At 45.0% G+C, this 18,382-nt stretch overlaps 1 protein-coding gene across 3 annotated transcripts in view; it reads left to right on the top strand.

Moving 5' to 3' along the window:
* The window catches only part of Bach2 (BTB domain and CNC homolog 2), a 341,086-nt gene that overhangs the window by 315,939 nt on the left and 6,765 nt on the right, over positions 1-18,382 (top strand). For all 3 annotated transcript variants that reach the window (XM_040740555.1, XM_040740562.1, XM_040740559.1), the window contains one exon: positions 7,619-9,190. In XM_040740555.1, the coding sequence (XP_040596489.1) occupies positions 7,619-9,190 (1,572 nt within the window). The remainder of the gene's footprint in view (positions 1-7,618; positions 9,191-18,382) is intronic.

Genomic DNA, 18,382 nt, shown 5'->3' with positions numbered 1-18,382 from the left:
AGCAGTGAGTCTTTGACCAGGTTTATAGTACCAGACATAAACAATCATCTCCTGTGGAGCACACAAAATCAACTGCAATTAGAAAACAGTTGACTATCCCATAAAAGTCATGTGACCCCAATTTTTTATATATGTTTAAAGGCCAACTGTGTATGTTTCTTATCATAAGCTCTGCCCAGTAGCAAGATGGGTTCCTTGGGAGGTGATAAGCTCCCCATCCCTCAAATTGCATCCACTGTGTGCTCTGATAACTGAGTGTTTATTAGCCCATCTTCCTTTTATTAACTGCATGGAAACAGTACATCAGAATCCAAAGGAATTAAGGGTTAAGGGATGTGTCATTGTCAATGTGAGTTTGGTGGCCTGGTCTTACTATCAGAGCTAACACCTACAGGTTGGTACCACTGCCTCATTTGTACCAATCATTGACTGAGGTCAGTAGCCAGTAGGACACACAAAACAGGAAAATATTAGTTCCAGCATCCTTCCTGGTCTCAGTTCCATGTGGGATGTCCTATCTGCTCCTGATGTGTGATCTAGTACCGTATGTACAGTACTTGTGCTGTGAATTCCAGGCCAGAGAACAACACAATTAAGCATGATGAAAAAATGTTCTTCAAAGTTATCCATCCAGGATATGCCATTCAAAGGCAGGGCTATGACTCCAAGTTCTTCCTAACATTGTACGTACTTACTATCCATTTATCCTGCCTTTAGCGTGTTCCTAAATGACCAGGGGGCTTTAGCCTAGATATGTCCCCGTTCCTCACAGCAATGGACTGGGCTCTTTCACAGTGGAAAGGAACTGATTTTCTATTTCTAACCACTTTCTACTTTATGATCATCACTTTTTTAAATACAATTTTATGGGTCATTGGTGTTGTGATTCTCTGCCCTCTTATGTTTTCCCATTGTCAGAGACTCACTCGTTAAGAACAAAGAGTAGATAGCAGTGCAGATGTGATGACAGATTTATGATTGTAGAACTTCACATTGTTTCTTGAATTTGTCATCTGATGCAATGAGTGGATTTAGTTGGTTCTCAAAATAGACAAAATGTGGAAGCATCTTTGGAGACATGGAGGCTAATCTACTATGTAGACGACCTTTACTGGTTTTAGCACTTTCCAGAATGTATGGTGTACACTTGATTTTTTATGTACTTTTGGACCTATTACCATTGCCTGGGGTTCCTCTGCAGTGGCAGTTGTAAATGTGCACTTCGTATGAATGTGCCTTGACCCACAGTGTAAATAAACAGGGACCTGACTCCATCCTGGTGTCCCGGTGAGTGTGTTCAGGGGACCCGCAGGCCACCAATCCCTTTTCATGTATTTGTCTGGATCTCTCCGCTCACAGCTATTTACATTCTCTTGTGATGGCACTTCCATGGTTGGCTTGCTTACGTTCTTACTCAGTAATTATCTTGTCATTCTTTGTATCTCTTCTACACATCCCTGAACATTGTATTTATATCCCAGCAGTGTGGCTCCATTTTTTTTTTTTTTTGGTTTTTCGAGGCAGGGTTTCTCTGTGGCTTTGGAGGCTGTCCTGGAACTCGCTCTGTAGACCAGGCTGGCCTCAAACTCACAGAGATCCGCCTGCCTCTGCCTCCCGAGTGCTGGGATTAAAGGCGTGCGCCACCAACGCCCGGCTTCATTTTTCATTTTTAAAGGAACTTTCAATGGCTCCTCCTCTCCACAGCCTCACCAACACATACTATGTTTTACCTATCTGATAACAGCCATTCTAAGGTAGTATCCTGCTGTGAGGTCGAATCACAGTTCCCCATTTAGGAGTGATGCTGACACTTCTCATAAATCTATGGGCTTTTTGTATGTCTTCTTTCTTAAAAATAACTGTTTGAGGGGCTGGAGAAATGGCTCAGCGGTTAGGAGCACTCACTGACTGTTCTTCCAGAGATCCTGAGTTCAATTCCCGGCAACCACATGGTGGCTCACAACCACCTTGAATGAGATCTGGTGCCCTCTGCTGGCATGCAGGCACCAGACTGTATACACAATAAATAAATAAAATATTAAAATATATATATATATCTGTTTGAGGTTTTTCTCCCTTTTTTAAATGAAAATTTTCTTCCTATTGAATTTTTATAGTTTTATTTGAGATAGGATCTCACTATGTAGCCCTGGCTAGCATGAAACTCCTTATGTAGACCAGGCTGGCTTCAAACTCACAAAAATCTGCCTATCTCTGCCTCTTGAGTGCTGAGATTAAATGGTGCACCACCATAGCTAGACTCATAATTTGTTTTTACATTTTGCCCATAGTAAATGTAGAGTTTACAAGTATATTCTCATATCTCATGGGTTCTTTTGAACTCTATTATTTCCTTTGCTATGTAGAAACTTTTTAAATTCTGATATAATCCTATTTGTCTATTTTTGCTTTTGTTTCTTCATACCTCAAAATTAGGCGATATGTCTTAGATCATATCTAAAACCATGCATGCTCCCATGCTTTCTTCTAGAAAGTTTTGTAGTTTGAGATCCTTCATTTAAGTCTTTTGTACACTTTGAGTGGATATTTGTATCTGGTGAGAGACAAGGATCTGTTGTAATTCTGTAGAGATGTACAGTTTTCCCAACAGCATTTACAGAGTGATGTTCTTTCTCTAGTGTGTGTCCTTAACACCTTTGTCAAATCAGCTGCCTGTAAATGTATGGGCTCTCTAGTCTGTTCTCCTGGTCTGGTCCTATGTAATACCATGACAATGCTTCTTGGGTTACTACAGTTTATATTATATTTGAAAATGGAGTAGTGCAATGCTTCTTGCTTTGTTGATTTTTTGTAGATTTATTTGGTTATTCAGCATCTTTTGTGGTTCCATGCTGTTGGTATAAAGCAGTGTCTACTCCTCCTCTCAAAGTCTTAATGACCAAATGAAACAAAATTCCCCCAAAGTTCACTCAAGAGAACCAATGAGTTTATAGCTTCCTTACAGACTATAAGTAAGAAGTTACTTACATGAGTTTGGGCACTCCTTCCCCAACTAGCTCTACCTGAAAATATTACCCAGTAGTGATGGCAGGCTTCCCATCGCCCCATGCAGTCTTTCCTGACTGATATGCTGCATATACTCTAGACCCTGTCCCAAGCCACACACAGAGTTGCCAGTGGGAGAAAGTAGTTGGAAGTAGCTGGATACCCAGGCAAGTATCTCCTTGCCTTGCTAGGTTATAAACCACCAACAGTTCAGCTAAGACAAACTTTTGCAAGAGAGCACAGCTGAGTGATCCAGGATATCAGTTGTTTGGCATAGAGGACAGTCACTCACAACTCATTCCAAAAGAACAAATAATAGTTAAGTGGCAGTGACAGGTTTTAAAAAGCCATTTACTACTATAGAAACTCCCTAAAATATGTGAATTTGTGTCTGTTAAAAGTTTAAACGGAGTTGCCTTATGTTCTAGTTAGGTTTCTATTGCTGTGATAAAAACCATGACCAAAAGCAACTTGGAGAGGAAAACTGTCACCTTACAACTTACAGTAGTACATCATGAAAGGAACTAGGAATTAAAGCAGAGACCATGGAGAAATGCTTGTTCATGTTGCTTTCTTACACCACCTGGGACTACCTCCCCAGGGCTGGTACCACCCACAGTAGGCTGAGCCTCCTCATATTAATGAAGAAAATTCTTCACAGACCTACCTACAGGCTAAACTAATAGAGACGTTTCTTTAATTGATGTTTCCTTTTCCAAGACAACTCTAACTTATATCAAGTTGCCAGAGGACCACCCAAATACCCTGTAACAGGAGAACAATACTCCAGCTAGATACCACATGCTAGCAAATACAAACCCTAGGAATGGGTTACCATTTTTGATGTTTTGTCCAATGAGGTCCCATAGATCCCCCAAATACTAATGACTATTGTCATTTCTCTTGATTACCACCCAGAACTTGATGGTAGGGCTCTACTGCTAATGACACCACTTACATGGAACTCGATCACTACTGGCTAGCTTTCATAGCACTGGAAGGTTCTATGTACACCACCAGAAGAGAAAATTATCAGTCTCACCTAACTGTGAACCCTGAGAGTTACAATAATGACCTGCCTGAGAAGATATACCCACTGGTACAATAGTGGCACAAATGTTATGGAAATAACTAACCATTTTCTGATTGTATTTAAGACCCACTCCATGAGATGGAACTCATATATGGTACTGTTAATGGGAACAAGAACTTGTGTCTACTAGGTCATAGGCCCTAGAGAAGAATCTAATAATATTATCTACTAAGTGGACATAGTATTAAAATGACCCCCGATAACTTACTGTTATACCCATAAATCAGTGCACCTCTCATCAAAAAAGTTTCTTCTTGCAATAGATGGTGGTTAACACAGAGACTCACAACTGGTCAACATGCAAAAACTAAGAGACTTTGGAGTTCTGAGCCCTAAATGGGACTTCTGTATCATGTCCCTCCCTCCAAGGCTTAAGGATCTTCATAGAAGAAAGGGTGGAAAACTTATGAGTCCCGGGTAGTGGATGACTTCAAGGAAACAGTTTTCCAGATACAAGAGGACAGTTGTGCGTATGAACTCACAGCAGTTCTAACAGCATGACCAAAACCTGTGCAAGCCCAAACATGGAAGGGGGCAGTAGCCATAAAGTCCCATGCCTAGGTGAAGGGCAATTGGCATTTGATGGCTGCTCAGAGGAGGGCAGTCAGATTTCTTGAATGGTGTGCTCGCTAGTAGGTTAACCATACTTCATAGCAGGCCTCACACTCCAGGCAACAAAAGTTGGACTTGATGGCTTTTGGGGATTCTGGTTTGGTTTGGTTTGGTTTGGTTTGGTTTGGTTTGGTTTGGTTTGGTTTGGTTTGGTTTGGTTTGGTTTCTTTCAAGAGTTGGGTGGAGGAGGACAAGAGATTAAGTGGGTAGGAAGATAGTAGGGATGGATCTGGAACTTGAAAGACAGAAGAAGGAGAATTAAGAATTTAAGGCAAGCTGGGCATTGGTGGCTCACACCTTTAATACCAGCACTCGGGAGGCAGAAGCAGGCGGAGCTCTGTGAATTTGAGGCCAGCCTGGTCTGCAGAGCCAGTTCGAGGACAGCCTCCAAAACAATACAGAGAAACCTTGTCTCGAAAAAAACAAAAAAGAAAGAAAAAGAAAAAAGAAAAGAGCTTAAGGCAGCCTGAGGTATATAGCGAGACCACCCATCTCAAAACAGAGAGGGAGAGAGAGAATAAGAATGTTGCCCAGGCTGGCATCTAACTTCAAACAACCCTCCTACCTCAGCTTTTCAAGTAGCTAGAACTATAGGCACATGTCACCAAAGTCATACAAGCTTTCTTTTTTACTTCTATAAATATCATTCCTATTTCAGTTTGGGTTGCATTGGGTTGTAGACTGGCTTGGATGATATGAATGTTTTAATAATATTAAGTCTTCTAGACAACTCATACAAAATATCCTTCTGTTTGTATGTCTCCAGTTTCTTTCATCAATATTTTATAGTAGAGATCTTTTACCTCATTGGTTAGATTTATTCCTAACGTTTTGTGTAGCTCCCTTGTAAATGGGATTTCTGATGAAGACAGTTCACTCGTAGTGTATAGAAATGCTGTTGGCTTTTGTATGTTGATTTTATGTCTAATAACTTTGCTTTTAATTAATGATCATAAATGGTAGAATCATTTTAAAAATCTAGAAACAGTAACAATTTAATATCTTCCTTTCTTGCCCTTTAATTCCTCCATACATCCAGGGTTTCCTCTGCACGTTTTCTGCCAAATCAGTGTGTTAATGATGGCTGAATTCCTTTGACCTCATTGTCTTGCAGATTATTTCTATTTGGATTCTTATTAAGTACTTCAACAATATCAACACTTAAAATCCCATTCAGTGTGTACCTGGATATTCTTCCTTCCTGAAAGCCTGTGGGGTGACAAGGACTGGGCCCTGGAGAATCCAGGACCTCTCCTCTCTCTGGCTACAAGAGTTGAGAGGACATTGAGTCTTGTGCAGTGGAGATGGGTCCTTTTATGAGTTTGGGTTCTGTGTGCTGCAGGGAGTCCCAAGACAGCAGAGGTCAGCCATTCAGCTTAGCACTCCGTCTCCGTCTGTATTCCCTACCCCTGGGAGACTTGTGATGGCTGCCACCATGGCTTCAGCAAGCAACCATGCCTGCTACTCTTGTTTGATGTGTTCACGTGCCTCTCTAAGTCCACCTTCCATTCCCTGGGTCAGCAGCAGTGTCAATGAGGATCTACAGGATACTGAATAGTATATGCAGGGGTAAGAAAGCCTACCCTGAACTCCTGGGTTTAGATGTTTCTATCTTTTAAAAAAAGCTGTTACTCAGTTAACCACAGGCAACATACTTTTAATTGTCTAAGTCATTGCATGCTCGTGTACATATGTATGTGGAGGCTATGTGTAAGTACCACATTTCCCATCTGTAAAGTACACTGGAGAAGCGGTCAATGCACTAGGCTTAGCTACATAGCAAAGCTGGTGCTAATAATTAGGGAAGGGATAGCCCATGTCCTTTGCTACTTGGAGGCTACCACCATTGAAATGGCGGCCAGATTGCATAGATCTGTATACCCTAACTTTTTGAACCAGGAGTTAACTTCTTCTTGACAGTTGTCATCATCTTTGGTGTTATTGTAAGATCAGGTATGACATGATGATTGAAAATCCCAAGTAGGTGGACTGGAGAGATGGCTCAGAGGTTAAGAGCACTGGCTGCTCTTCCAGAGGTCATGAGTTCAATTCCCAGCAACTGCATGGTGGCTCACAACCATCTGTAATGAGATCTGGTGCCCTCTTCTGGCATGCAGGGATGCATACAGACAGAACACTTTGTGTATAATAAATAAATGATTTGGAAGGAAGGAAGTCTCAAGTAGGTCTAGGCATAGTGGCACATGTCTTTAATTTCAGCACTTGGGAGACAGAAGCAGGCAGATCTCTGAATTTGAGGACAGTGTGGTCTACATGGTGAGTTCCAGGTCAGCCAGATGTACAAAGTGAGACCCTGTCTCAAGAAAAAAAGAAGCAGGAGGAAGAGGAAGAAGAATCCCAAGTAGAAGCTATGGCAAGGGAGCAAAACAGGGATTTTCAGTGTTCCTTTTAACATCGTAAGGAAAAACTTTTTAAAACTCCACAGACTCTGAATTTTTGACAGGGCCATCCTGCCACTTTTGTGGTTGACAAGAAAATGATAATGCTTTCTTTGGCAGCAAGAAGAGTTGCAGCCCTCCCCCCCCTTGTGTAGAATGGCTCTCAACAGGACTAACTGGAGCAGAAATTAATAGGCTTCCCATTGTTCTGTACATTTTTACCAGGATATTTCATTAATGTAAACAATGAGCTCCTTGTCATTTGCCTCACCACTTGACCCTGGTGATTCTCGGTCTGCTGGTGCCCTGAAGTACAGAGGTGGCAGGCACGAGCCAGGCCCCCATTATTGGAAGCAGAAGCGTTGCTGACCCAGGACGAGATTAACTGCTCCTTTGCAGTTTTTATGCTAGGGCATAAGCACTGTCTGGTTATCTTGCTTTGGTTGAGAAATTCAGGACAATAGCAGTGCTGATGGTAATGCTGGCAGTTTCCCTGTTTGTTTTGCAGGTCACGGCCAGGGGCTTTGGGCCACTGCTACAGTTTGCCTACACTGCCAAGCTGTTACTCAGCAGAGAGAACATCCGAGAGGTCATCCGCTGTGCCGAGTTCCTGCGCATGCACAATCTGGAGGACTCCTGCTTCAGTTTCCTGCAGACACAGCTCCTGAACAGCGAGGATGGCCTGTTTGTGTGCCGAAAGGACAGCGCGTGCCAGCGCCCCCAAGAGGACCATGGGAACTCTGCGGGAGAAGAGGAGGAAGAAGAGACAATGGACTCGGAGACGGCTAAGATGGCTGGCCCCACCGACCCCATCAGCTTTGAGGCCACTGCCATCCCAGTAGCAGAGAAAGGAGAAGCCTTGCTGCCCGAGTCTGAGGTACCCACAGACACCAAGGAAAGCTCGGAAAGGGATGCATTGGCACAGTACCCTAGATACAAGAAGTACCAGCTTGCATGTACCAAGAATGTCTATAGTGCGCCCTCACACAGTACCTCAGGGTTTGCAAGCACAGTCAGTGAAGGCAACCCTGGCAGTAGCCTCAACCCGGGGCTCTCCAGGGGACAGATTAAGAGTGAGCCACCCAATGAAGAGACTGAGGAGGAGAGTGTCACACTCTGCCTGTCTGGAGATGAAACCGACATCAAAGACAGACCTGGGGATGTTGAGATGGACCAGAAACAGCCCAGCCCTACCCCTACCCCCAGCACCCCGACCGGAGCCACCTGCCTGGACACATCCAGGAGCGTGTCCTCGCCTTCCTGTCTGAGGTCTCTGTTTGGTATAGCAAAAGGTGTGGAGTCACCTGGCCTGCCCGGTACATCTCATCAGCACTTTGTCAGGAGTTCAGCATGCCCTTTTAACAAGGGGATCTCTCAGGGTGACCTTAAAACTGACTACACCCCTTTCACAGGGAATTATGGACAGCCCCACGTGGGCCAGAAGGATGTGTCCAACTTCACCATGGGGTCGCCACTCAGGGGGCCTGGGCCAGAGGCTCTCTGTAAACAGGAGGGAGAGCTGGACCGGAGGAGTGTCATCTTTTCCTCGAGCACATGTGACCAAGTGAGCACTCCGGTGCACTCATATTCTGGGGTGAGCAATTTGGACAAAGACCTCTCTGAGCCGGTGCCAAAAAGTCTATGGGTAGGAGCTGGCCAGTCCCTGCCCAGCTCACAGGCCTACTCCCACAGTGGGCTGATGGCTGACCACTTGCCAGGCAGGATACGGTCTAACACCAGCTGCCCGGTGCCAATCAAAGTCTGTCCTCGGTCACCTCCACTAGAGACCAGAACCAGGACCTCCAGCTCCTGTTCCTCCTACTCCTACGCAGAGGATGGGAGTGGGGGCTCCCCCTGCAGCCTCCCTCTCTGTGAGTTCTCCTCCTCACCCTGTTCCCAGGGAGCCAGATTCCTTGCCACAGAACATCAGGAACCAGGCCTGATGGGAGATGGAATGTACAACCAAGTCCGGCCCCAAATTAAATGTGAGCAGTCTTATGGAACCAATTCCAGTGACGAGTCTGGATCATTTTCGGAAGCAGACAGTGAGTCGTGTCCTGTGCAGGACAGGGGCCAGGAGGTAGGGAATCCACATTAAGTCTAAGCGTATGACCTACTATCTCAGTCCTTTGCCTGAATTTCTCCCTCTCCCCAAACATTATTCTCAGATTGTTCTTATATGTTGTCTTAGGATTCCTGTTGCTGTGACAAACACCATGACCAAAATGCCAGTTGGGGAGGAAAGGGTTTATTTGGTTTACACTTCATATCATTGTTCATCATCAAAGGAAGTCAAGACAGGAAGTCAAACAGGGCAGGAACCTGGAGGCAGAAGCTGATGCAGAGGCCATGGAGGGGGCTGCTTACTGGCTCAGTCCTCCTCGTGGGCTCTCTTAGCCAGCTTTCCTATAGAGACAAAGGGGATGACCTCACCCACAATGGGCTGGACCATCCCCCATCAATAACTAATTAAGAAAATGCCTTCCAGCCAGATCTTGTGGAGGCATTTTCTCAATCAAGAGTCCCTCCTTCCAGCGTGCCGTGGTGGTACCCATCTTTAATCCCAGTACACAGGAAGTAGAGGCAGGTGAATCTCTGTGAGTTCAAGGCCAACATGTTCTACAGATTGAGTTCCAGGACAGGTTCCAAAGCTACACAGAGAGACCCTGTCCCAAAAAAAAACAAAAACAAAAAATTCCCTCCTTCCAGGAAACTCTAGTTTGTGTGTCAGGCTGACATAAGACCAACCAGCACGCCTGTCAAGTTTAAAGGTGACAGTAAACGGTCTGGTAACAGTAAGCTGACTGTCTCATCCGTCCTTGGAAGCAGAATGCTGCAATGGGATTCAAAATTAGCCACTTCAGTCTAGAAAGCCATTGATGTCTAACCTGGATTCCCATGCTCAGTGCATAGAGGCAGGCTGAATGCAATGCGTGTACACTTGTTCAGATATTTCCAGTCTCCTCCCTTTCTCCTCTGCTGCCATCACTCCCCTATCCTCTGCCTGCTTTGGGAGAATGCCCTCATGTTTGCTCTCCACCCTTCAGTATGAAGGACAATGTAGATGCCCTTTCAAATTGATTAATCACAGCTAAATAGATCCTTACAAACAGCTGCTTTTCCTGCACCTTATAAGTATTTCTTGTCAACAAGGTGCAGGGTGACCCTGTCTCTATCACCTTGCAGATGACAGAATGCTTCCCATCCATCCTAGGCATGGTTCCCCTGCAGAAGTGCCCTAGTCAGCACACACGACTGTGTCCGGGCTCGTTTCCCGAGCTCCCACCAATGATAAGAAGGCATTATTTAGTGGGTAGTGTGTTGTCCAGCCTGGAAGCATTGTGCTTTGCAGATACAAATTGTATGAGGCTTCATCTATGGGTCAGTGTTCCTGGGAGTGGGGGGGGAGGAGGGGGGAGGACAGCACTGCCTAGATCACAAGCAAGACTCACAGGGTCCAGAGGTCCCTGGTGATTTCAATGCTCCCTAGACAGACCTAAGCATGTCTAGGCCATGACCTGGTGTCTACTGCACTGCCTCACTGATTGACAAAGAACCAGCCAGAGATCGCCACTGTGTCTCCCGCCTGTCTCAGGAGCAGAAGTGAGCAAACCCAGGGACAGGTCTTGCTGCTGTGTCTGAAAAACACAGAAAAAAGCAATGTGGCTTGGGGGTGTGACTCTGTGGCAGGGTGCTTGCCTGCCTTGGCCTGGCCCTGGATTCCGTGCCTGAAAAAAGAAAGACAGGAGGGTAGAAAGAGAAGGAGGGGGGGGGGACAGGATGGGAGGGAGCTGCCCCTGAGGCCAGCGGACTCAGTGCTTATCTGCTCTTCAGCCTTACTCAGCACAGATGAACTCTGCCAGGTGGCAGACGTGCCATGAGAGGTGAGGTAAGGTAGCCGCTTGGAGCCACGTGGTTTAACCGGCATCCACAAGCCTGCTGGGCAGAAAGAAAACGCATGCGCCTTAACTTCAGGCGTGTTTTGAAAATGGACTCCAAAGCAGCCTGGAGCTAGCTGCAGACACACCCTGGGTTCACTTCCTCTTCTTTGCTAGTCTGCCTGCTCCCTTCTTTCCTGTTGGTATCTGGCAGAAATAGAGAAAGACAGAAAACGAAAAGGGTTTAATGTAAGAAATAGGAGTTACGAAGGCAGTCTGAATGGGCAGCATTCCTGTTCGTATCTTATCCCCTTGAGTTTGGGATACGGTTACCACCTATGCCCACGAAGTGCAGCTCTAACCTTAAGAGGGGTGACGCTTCCTAAAGCCAAGGTTGTGTTCTCTGCTCTTGCATTCTTCCCTGACAACTCTTGTGAGGTTTGCTTTTCGTGCCTGGAACTGCCTTGAGTGTGCCTCATGCTGAGAGCTAGTCATGGGTCAGCTCCATCCCTCAGCTGATCTTACCAAGAACTGTCCCAGTAAGCACAAACACCCACTCTGCGATGTCTCTTGAAGAGCCCTCAATTGGCCCAAGAAATCATGTTTCTTAGGAACTGTCAGTCTCAGATACCCCCTGCCAGCCAGATGGTGACGGCACACGCATTTAATCCCAGCATTCGGGAAGCAAAGGCTGGAGGATCTCTGTGAATTCAAGGTCAGCCAGATCTACAGAGTGAGTTCCAGGACAGCCAGGATTTTACACCGTGAAACCCTGTCTCCGGAGGGGGCAGAAAAAAGATCAACTGCCCAATGCAATCCATAAGAGCGCATTTTTTTCTCTGTTGGGCTACTATAATCTCCACCTTAGGCACAGTTGAAGGGAGTACTCATTCAACCCATGAAATAGCCACAGACATGACTAGTATCCCCTTAAAATATCCTTGCATTTAATTTTTATTTTTACTTTCCAAAACAAACCTGTTAAGCATTCATCAGCAGTAAAAGACATGTTTGCCAAAACTCCCTGCCATTTCATGAGTCACACCCCACCCCTCTCTGTAGCTTGTGTTGAGCACGGGGATGGTAGCAAAGTGAGGTTTTTCCCCAGTGGAGGAAGTTATTTCCCAGAACCACCCAGACCCTCAGCGTGATGGTCCCTCTGGGAGTTAGTGACTTGCTTCAGGGGTTACATGGCCTGGGTAGAAGGTCTGCCCCAAATGTACACTGAATTCCCATGAGTTTTAACTTGTTTTCTTGAACTGGTCCATAAAAAACACCAGCGTCTATCTTGGATTCTTCCCAGGTTGCTCTTAGATAGGGTTTAAGTGTTTTCTTCCAAGTAAACCACAAGACACAACCAAGTCTGAAATAAAACCTGGGACTCCTCTCCCAACCAGCCACCAACATAGCACTGAGACTTCTTTCCATCTTCTGAGCCCAAATGTTGAACCAGAAGAAAAACATTAACGTATCTTACTTTCTGTAAAAATCTCTTGCCACGTTAAGTAGCTCTTCCTAGTTCATAAAACACGAGACTTCTCCCATCCTTTTATACTCTTCCCTAGCTTTGAAAAAGCTTAAATTATTGGATTGGAAAGTTGGCTCAGCAGTTACAAGTACTGGCAACTGTTTCGGAGGGCCCAGGTTCAATTCCCAACACCCACGCACGTGGCAGCTCACAACCTTCTATAACTCTGTCCTCTTCAGACATGGTGCACAGACAGACCATACATACATGCAGGCAAAACACCTATCAACATAAGACAAATACCAGATTTTTAAATAAAATATGTCTACACCCTAAAATTCATCCTATTCCAATGAAAATTTCAGTGTTTTAATATTTTCACAGAGTTAGCAGTTTGTGGCTCTAGCATATTTGCTTCACCCCAAGAGGAGTAGTGTCCCCAGTAGTGGGTTCTCCTCATGGCGTCTTTCCTTCCACCCCAGGGACCACTGATCTGCCCCTACCCTGTGTAAATAGCATTTGGCCTTTTTCACTTAGGATAGCACTTCAAAGTTTCTCTCTTCTATAGATAGACCCCCTGGTGTGTTTGGATATATCAGAGCTCCTAATTGCTGATATATTTTGTGAAGCCATACTACATTTGATTGATCCATCATTGCCTGAGGGAGTTTTATTTTAGTTGGTTCTCCTTCCTGGATATTTTGAAGAATGGTGCTATGAGCATTTGCATGCAAGGTTTTTGTAGATGGACTTCCAGTTCATTCATTACATATCTCTGAGTGGAGTTCTTGAATCATGAAATGACTCTGTATGTGGCCTTTGAGGAACTACCCAGCTATTTCCCAAAGCACCATTCATTTCCCAACAGCATTCATTCCCCTCATCGGGCTAGGAGGAATGCAGTTTTTCTTTCACTGCCAACACTAACTCTTCTCTGCGTGTCCATCTAACAGATATGACATGGCATCTCCTTATGTTTACAAGTTTGTTTTAGACTTTGAAAACTGTACAAAAGCCCCAGTCCTCTTCCATGCGCTGCATGCCCTAGTAAGTTCCCAAAGCATTTCTCATTGACTGTGGGTTCAGTAAGGGTTATTTCCATATCCAAGGTGCTGGCTAGTTGGACTTGCTTTATTGACATGCTTCATTTGGAGAAGAATAAGAACCTACGATAGTGGCCAGACATAGTGGCATATGCCTTGTAATCAAAGCATTGAGGAGGGGGAGGTGGGAGGGTTACAAGTTTAAGGCCATCTTGAACTACAAGGCCTTGTGTTAATGAAAATGGTGTGTGTGTGTGTGTGTGTGTGTGTGTGTGAGAGAGAGAGAGAGAGAGAGAGAGAGAGAGAGAGAGAGAGAGAGAGAGAGAGAGGAAAAAGGTGAAATAGTACAGAAAAGTCATGTCTAATTCTTACCAAAGTGTTGACTTGTATATTCTGGTTTTTTTTTCATTTTTTCTCTTTGCTACTTTTAAAACTGTTATTCTATGATTCTTTGACAATCTCATACTCGTGTATATAACATACTTCAGTCTTTTTTATCTTTCTTTTTTTAATGATAGGGTCTCTCTACATAGCCCTGGCTGTCCTAGAACTCAATCTGTAGACCAGGCTGGCCTCTAACTCACAAAGAGCTGCCTCTGCCTCCCACGGGCTGAGATTAGAAGTGTATACCACCACACCCAGCATATTTTGGTCACTTTCAACCCCAATTACTCTCTCTCATCTCCTCTTCCTCCCATTGAACCCCTTCTTCTTCCCAGGTGGCATGATAACTTTCTGTGTAAGGTTTTTGCAATCATTCCTGTGGTTCCGTGAATCAAGCACATTTTTGCAAGTGTCTATAATTGAACTGCTTAATAAGAAGATTTTGAATGGCAGTGCATAAGTCAGTTGTGTTCATAATTAAAACAGTGTTTTCATGTTGTCTAGAACATTCTCAGTGTTTGGAATTCCTAATGTTATATGCCTAGAAGAAGAAACCATATGACAAGGAAAGATGGCCTTGCCTCACCCACAAGGCAATTCCTTTCTCTGTCCATTATCTAATTTTATTCTTCATAGCAATCCCAGCAGCTAAGGGAGGCAAGCATTTTCTCTGACTCACAGAACCTCAAGAAGTTCAGAACCGAGAGAATGAGCTACTGGGACCACATAGCTAATTAATTGTAATCTTATGAGTGAATCCCGGGTGTCCTGGAGATACAGAAGCATCTCCTGGTCTTGGAGAGCCCATATATTGTCATGGCCTCCAAGGTGCCCACTCAGTCTGGGGTTGTGTACCTATGGCTTCACCTGACAAGACCCTGGTAAGAACCAAGCATGGAGACAGGAAGGCTTCACAGTCCATTCTTCTACTGGAACTTGTAGAGAAAATAGATTGTTGGTTTTGACTTTTTCTTCAAAACCTGCTTCTCCACCACCCTTCTCCAGTAGCCTTCACCCAGCGAACCAGGAGCAGTGGGCATGAAGAATGTGTGTTCATAGGGTTTGTGAAGCGAGACGACTAGAGTGTCACTTTCACAATTCCGTGAAACCGTGCAGAGCAAACACTGTAATGAGATCCATCACGGCCATGTAGGCATTGTTTCAGAATGGCAACTTTTCTTTCCTCTCATATTAGAATTCTCTATGGGAAATTGTGTTTCTAATTATATTTTGGATGGAGATGGGTAGAGAGGCTTCAGCTCTAGAATGTAGGCAGTTATTAGCAAGCAGTCTTCTGTTTGATGGAAAGGAAACACTGTAGCCCCCAAGTCTGCCTGCAGCCTGTCCAGCTTCCCTGGTCCAGGCTTTCTAGCTGGTCATACAGATACGCTGAGAAGGCAGACTTAAGTTTCATGCATCACTCAGAATGTCCTCTACCCTTTGCCATCTCTAGATCAGAAGTCCCTGGTTACATTGAAGGAATTCATTTCACAGACTGCTAAAGAGCTGGGGCTCCCACAAAGTTTAACCTCCTTGGGGAGAGTGGGGACAGTATAGGTCCCATACTGGAAAGTAACCTCTAATCCTGCACTTCCTGTGGGCTCCAGAGTTATGAAAAGAGTCAGCACTTTGGCAAGATTGGGCACAACCAGTAGCAACGTATTGTGCAAACCACAGCCATGGCCTGCAGCGCCCTCTTTGGCCCTTGGCCTGCTGACTCAGTGGCTACTCCTGAGTCCCAGAGCCTTAAGTGAAAACCAAAGTAGTTCACAACTAGAGAGAATCATCACCTACAAAACCCACAGGCATGCCTGCTGTGCAGCTTCTCCACCCAGAGAGTCTGCTGACTATAACTGCAGGCCTTTCAGACAGGTGGCAGTGAGAGCAACCTGTGTCACCTTGTCTGTTCTGTGCTGTCTCTGGGGACCCAGAGAGTAAACACCCCTGATGAGAAGTTCAGTCTGGAAGGATTTGTTATGCAGGAACAGTGACTAAAACAGCAAGCCCTATGAGCTTCTGGTGTGGGTTGTGTTAATCTTCTGGAAGAATGAGAAGAGGCTTTGGCCTTCTCTGTGCTTTTCAAGTTTGCGAGGCCCTGTCATATCACCTGGCTTTCAGTCCTGAGTGGGCACGTTTGCATACACAAAAGCCTATGAGGAGAACGTTCCTAACTAGAGGCCTGGTGCTGCCTATTGACTTAAAACACGGAAGGGAGGTGACAAAGCCTCTGTGTCCCAGCTGCTGGTCAATGTAAGTTCTTCCTTCGTGTGTAGCTAGCAAATCTAAAAGCAAACACCCACCACAAGAGTGAGGGGTCCCTCTCCCCTGGTAGGGAAGAAAGTCTGTGCTTGACTATTTTCTTCACCCCTGACCCTCGTGAAAAAGCGGCTTGATTGCAAAAGCCCTGATGAAATTCTGTGTGGGGTTTGCTTTGCTTCTAGGACTTTGACACTTGTTGATTTTTCCCTTCCTCCCGCTAATCCTCCATCCTGTCTACCTGTTCTGCGTTTGCTATCTAGGTCATTTTAAATACAGTAGCATTTGGTGTGGAAGCCCTTTTGACTTTGCTTGTGAACTGCACTGTTGGCATGTTTTCTTTCTGGAAAAAAGTAAACGCAATCTGGAGCTGAAGTAAAATGCCTCTACTGTCAGCAGACATAGAGGTCCACGAGCCCCGGGAGTTCACAGCCTTTGCAATGCCCAAGCGCAGTGTCTCCAATAGCTGGCCTCTGTGCTGCTGAGGTGCCATATAGAAGCTGAGTACCTGTTATCCAAAGGTTATATGCGGGAAATAAATAGCCTTCCATATTATTATAAGCCTTGTAGAAATACAGCTCCACAAGCAAAAGCCTTTCCAAACCCCTGAAAAGGAGTCGTTTGTCCTGGCAGCTTGTCTTTAGTACTCAGAGCAGGGTTGAGGCCCACCGTGGTGTAATGTGCTCCACTGTAGTTTCTGTCCTTAGGTGGAAGTTTTACAAATGTCACAGGACCCACGTTTACCCTGTGGGAGCCTTCCACAAATGCTACATGGAGTAAGCTCACGGCTAGGAAGTGACCCAGCGAAGCCTGTTCACCCGACCACAGGGAAGGTAAATGACCCTGAAGTGGGCTTGCCTTTGTGCACTGTGATCAGCTGGGCACAAATGCCAGCTCTGGGCCTCATGTCTGTCTGATGCAACCAACAAATATATTCCTGAGCTTAGGGTAGAAGGGCCGCAGCCTCGGCCTCTTAAAGAACAGACTCAACACTCCGCCGTCTGAATACTGACAGGAGGTTGCTTTCTTCGCTAAAATATTTTGAACAATTAAACCCAGGCCCACATGCTTTTTCTGGAGAGTTCTATGAGGTTAATGGCCACATCCTGCACATGCTTTGCCAGCCTGTTAAGAGGCGTTCATCTGAACGGTGATGTCCTAAAACAATAAAATATGCTTTAGATTTAAAATTTTTATCAGTATATTTTTTCATTAACAACTTGTATAAATTATAAGTATGTTATACATTGGGATAAATAACATGTTCTTGAAATTCACCCTTTTTGTTTTGGTTTTACTTAGTTTAATGTGGCTGCTGTCAATTTGGGGTTTTTGTTTTGTTTTGTTTTGTTTTTTGCAGGGGTGGGTGTTGGGTTGGGTTTTCTTGAAACAAGCTGTCTAAGCTCAAACTCACGAAGATCCACCTGCTTCTGCCTCTCAAATGCTGGGATTAAAGGCATGAAGACATGACCCATGGTGCCTGACTTACTTGCAGATTTAGCAACTGGCTTACTAATTAGCCTAACACATGACATTTAGGCCTATAGTGCCATCTGCTGGCCCAGACAAAAACAAAAATTGAATGTGAGAGAAAGTAACCTGAGCTGTGGCCCAGGCTGGGCCACCTCCTTCCAAGTGCTAGGATTACTGAAATTGCAACTTTCTAGGAGCTGCAGAAACATAAATGATTGAAGAAGTCCGCAAACCCTCAGCTCTGCCTTAGCAAGGGCAGGTATAAATAAACTGTTAGAAGTTGCAGACCTGAGCCCCAAACCTCATGGGGACTCATGAAGCCCCAGGGTAGGGAGTCTGGTTTGTGTATCACCTTCTGTATTCGGCGTCAAATCATTGCTTTAGCTCAGGCTGGTCTCGAACTTAGTTTGTAGCTAAGACGGTCGAATTCCTAATTTTTATGCCCCTGCTTCTGGGTTTATAGACATGTGTCACTATGTTAGGCCTTCATAGTTGCTATTCTTAAGAAATAATAATACATGGCAAAAATCTAACAACACAGAGACATCTCCAAGGGTGTGTCATCCTCAATTTGGGGGTTTCTCATGTATTTTTAGTTTATGTATATGATTGTTTTTGCCTGTATATGTGTGTGTGTCTGCACGCCATGTGAGTGCCTGGAGCCCGCAGAGGCCAGAAGAGGACAGGGCAAATTCTCCTGGAACTGGAGATACAGATGGTTGTGAGCTGCCATGTGGGTTCTGGGAATCAAACCCCAGTCCTCCAGAAGA

Source organism: Mesocricetus auratus, unplaced genomic scaffold (genome assembly GCF_017639785.1).
Source record: "Mesocricetus auratus isolate SY011 unplaced genomic scaffold, BCM_Maur_2.0 Super-Scaffold_6730, whole genome shotgun sequence".
NCBI lineage: Eukaryota > Metazoa > Chordata > Mammalia > Rodentia > Cricetidae > Mesocricetus > Mesocricetus auratus.
This window is presented reverse-complemented; position numbering and strand designations above follow the sequence as displayed.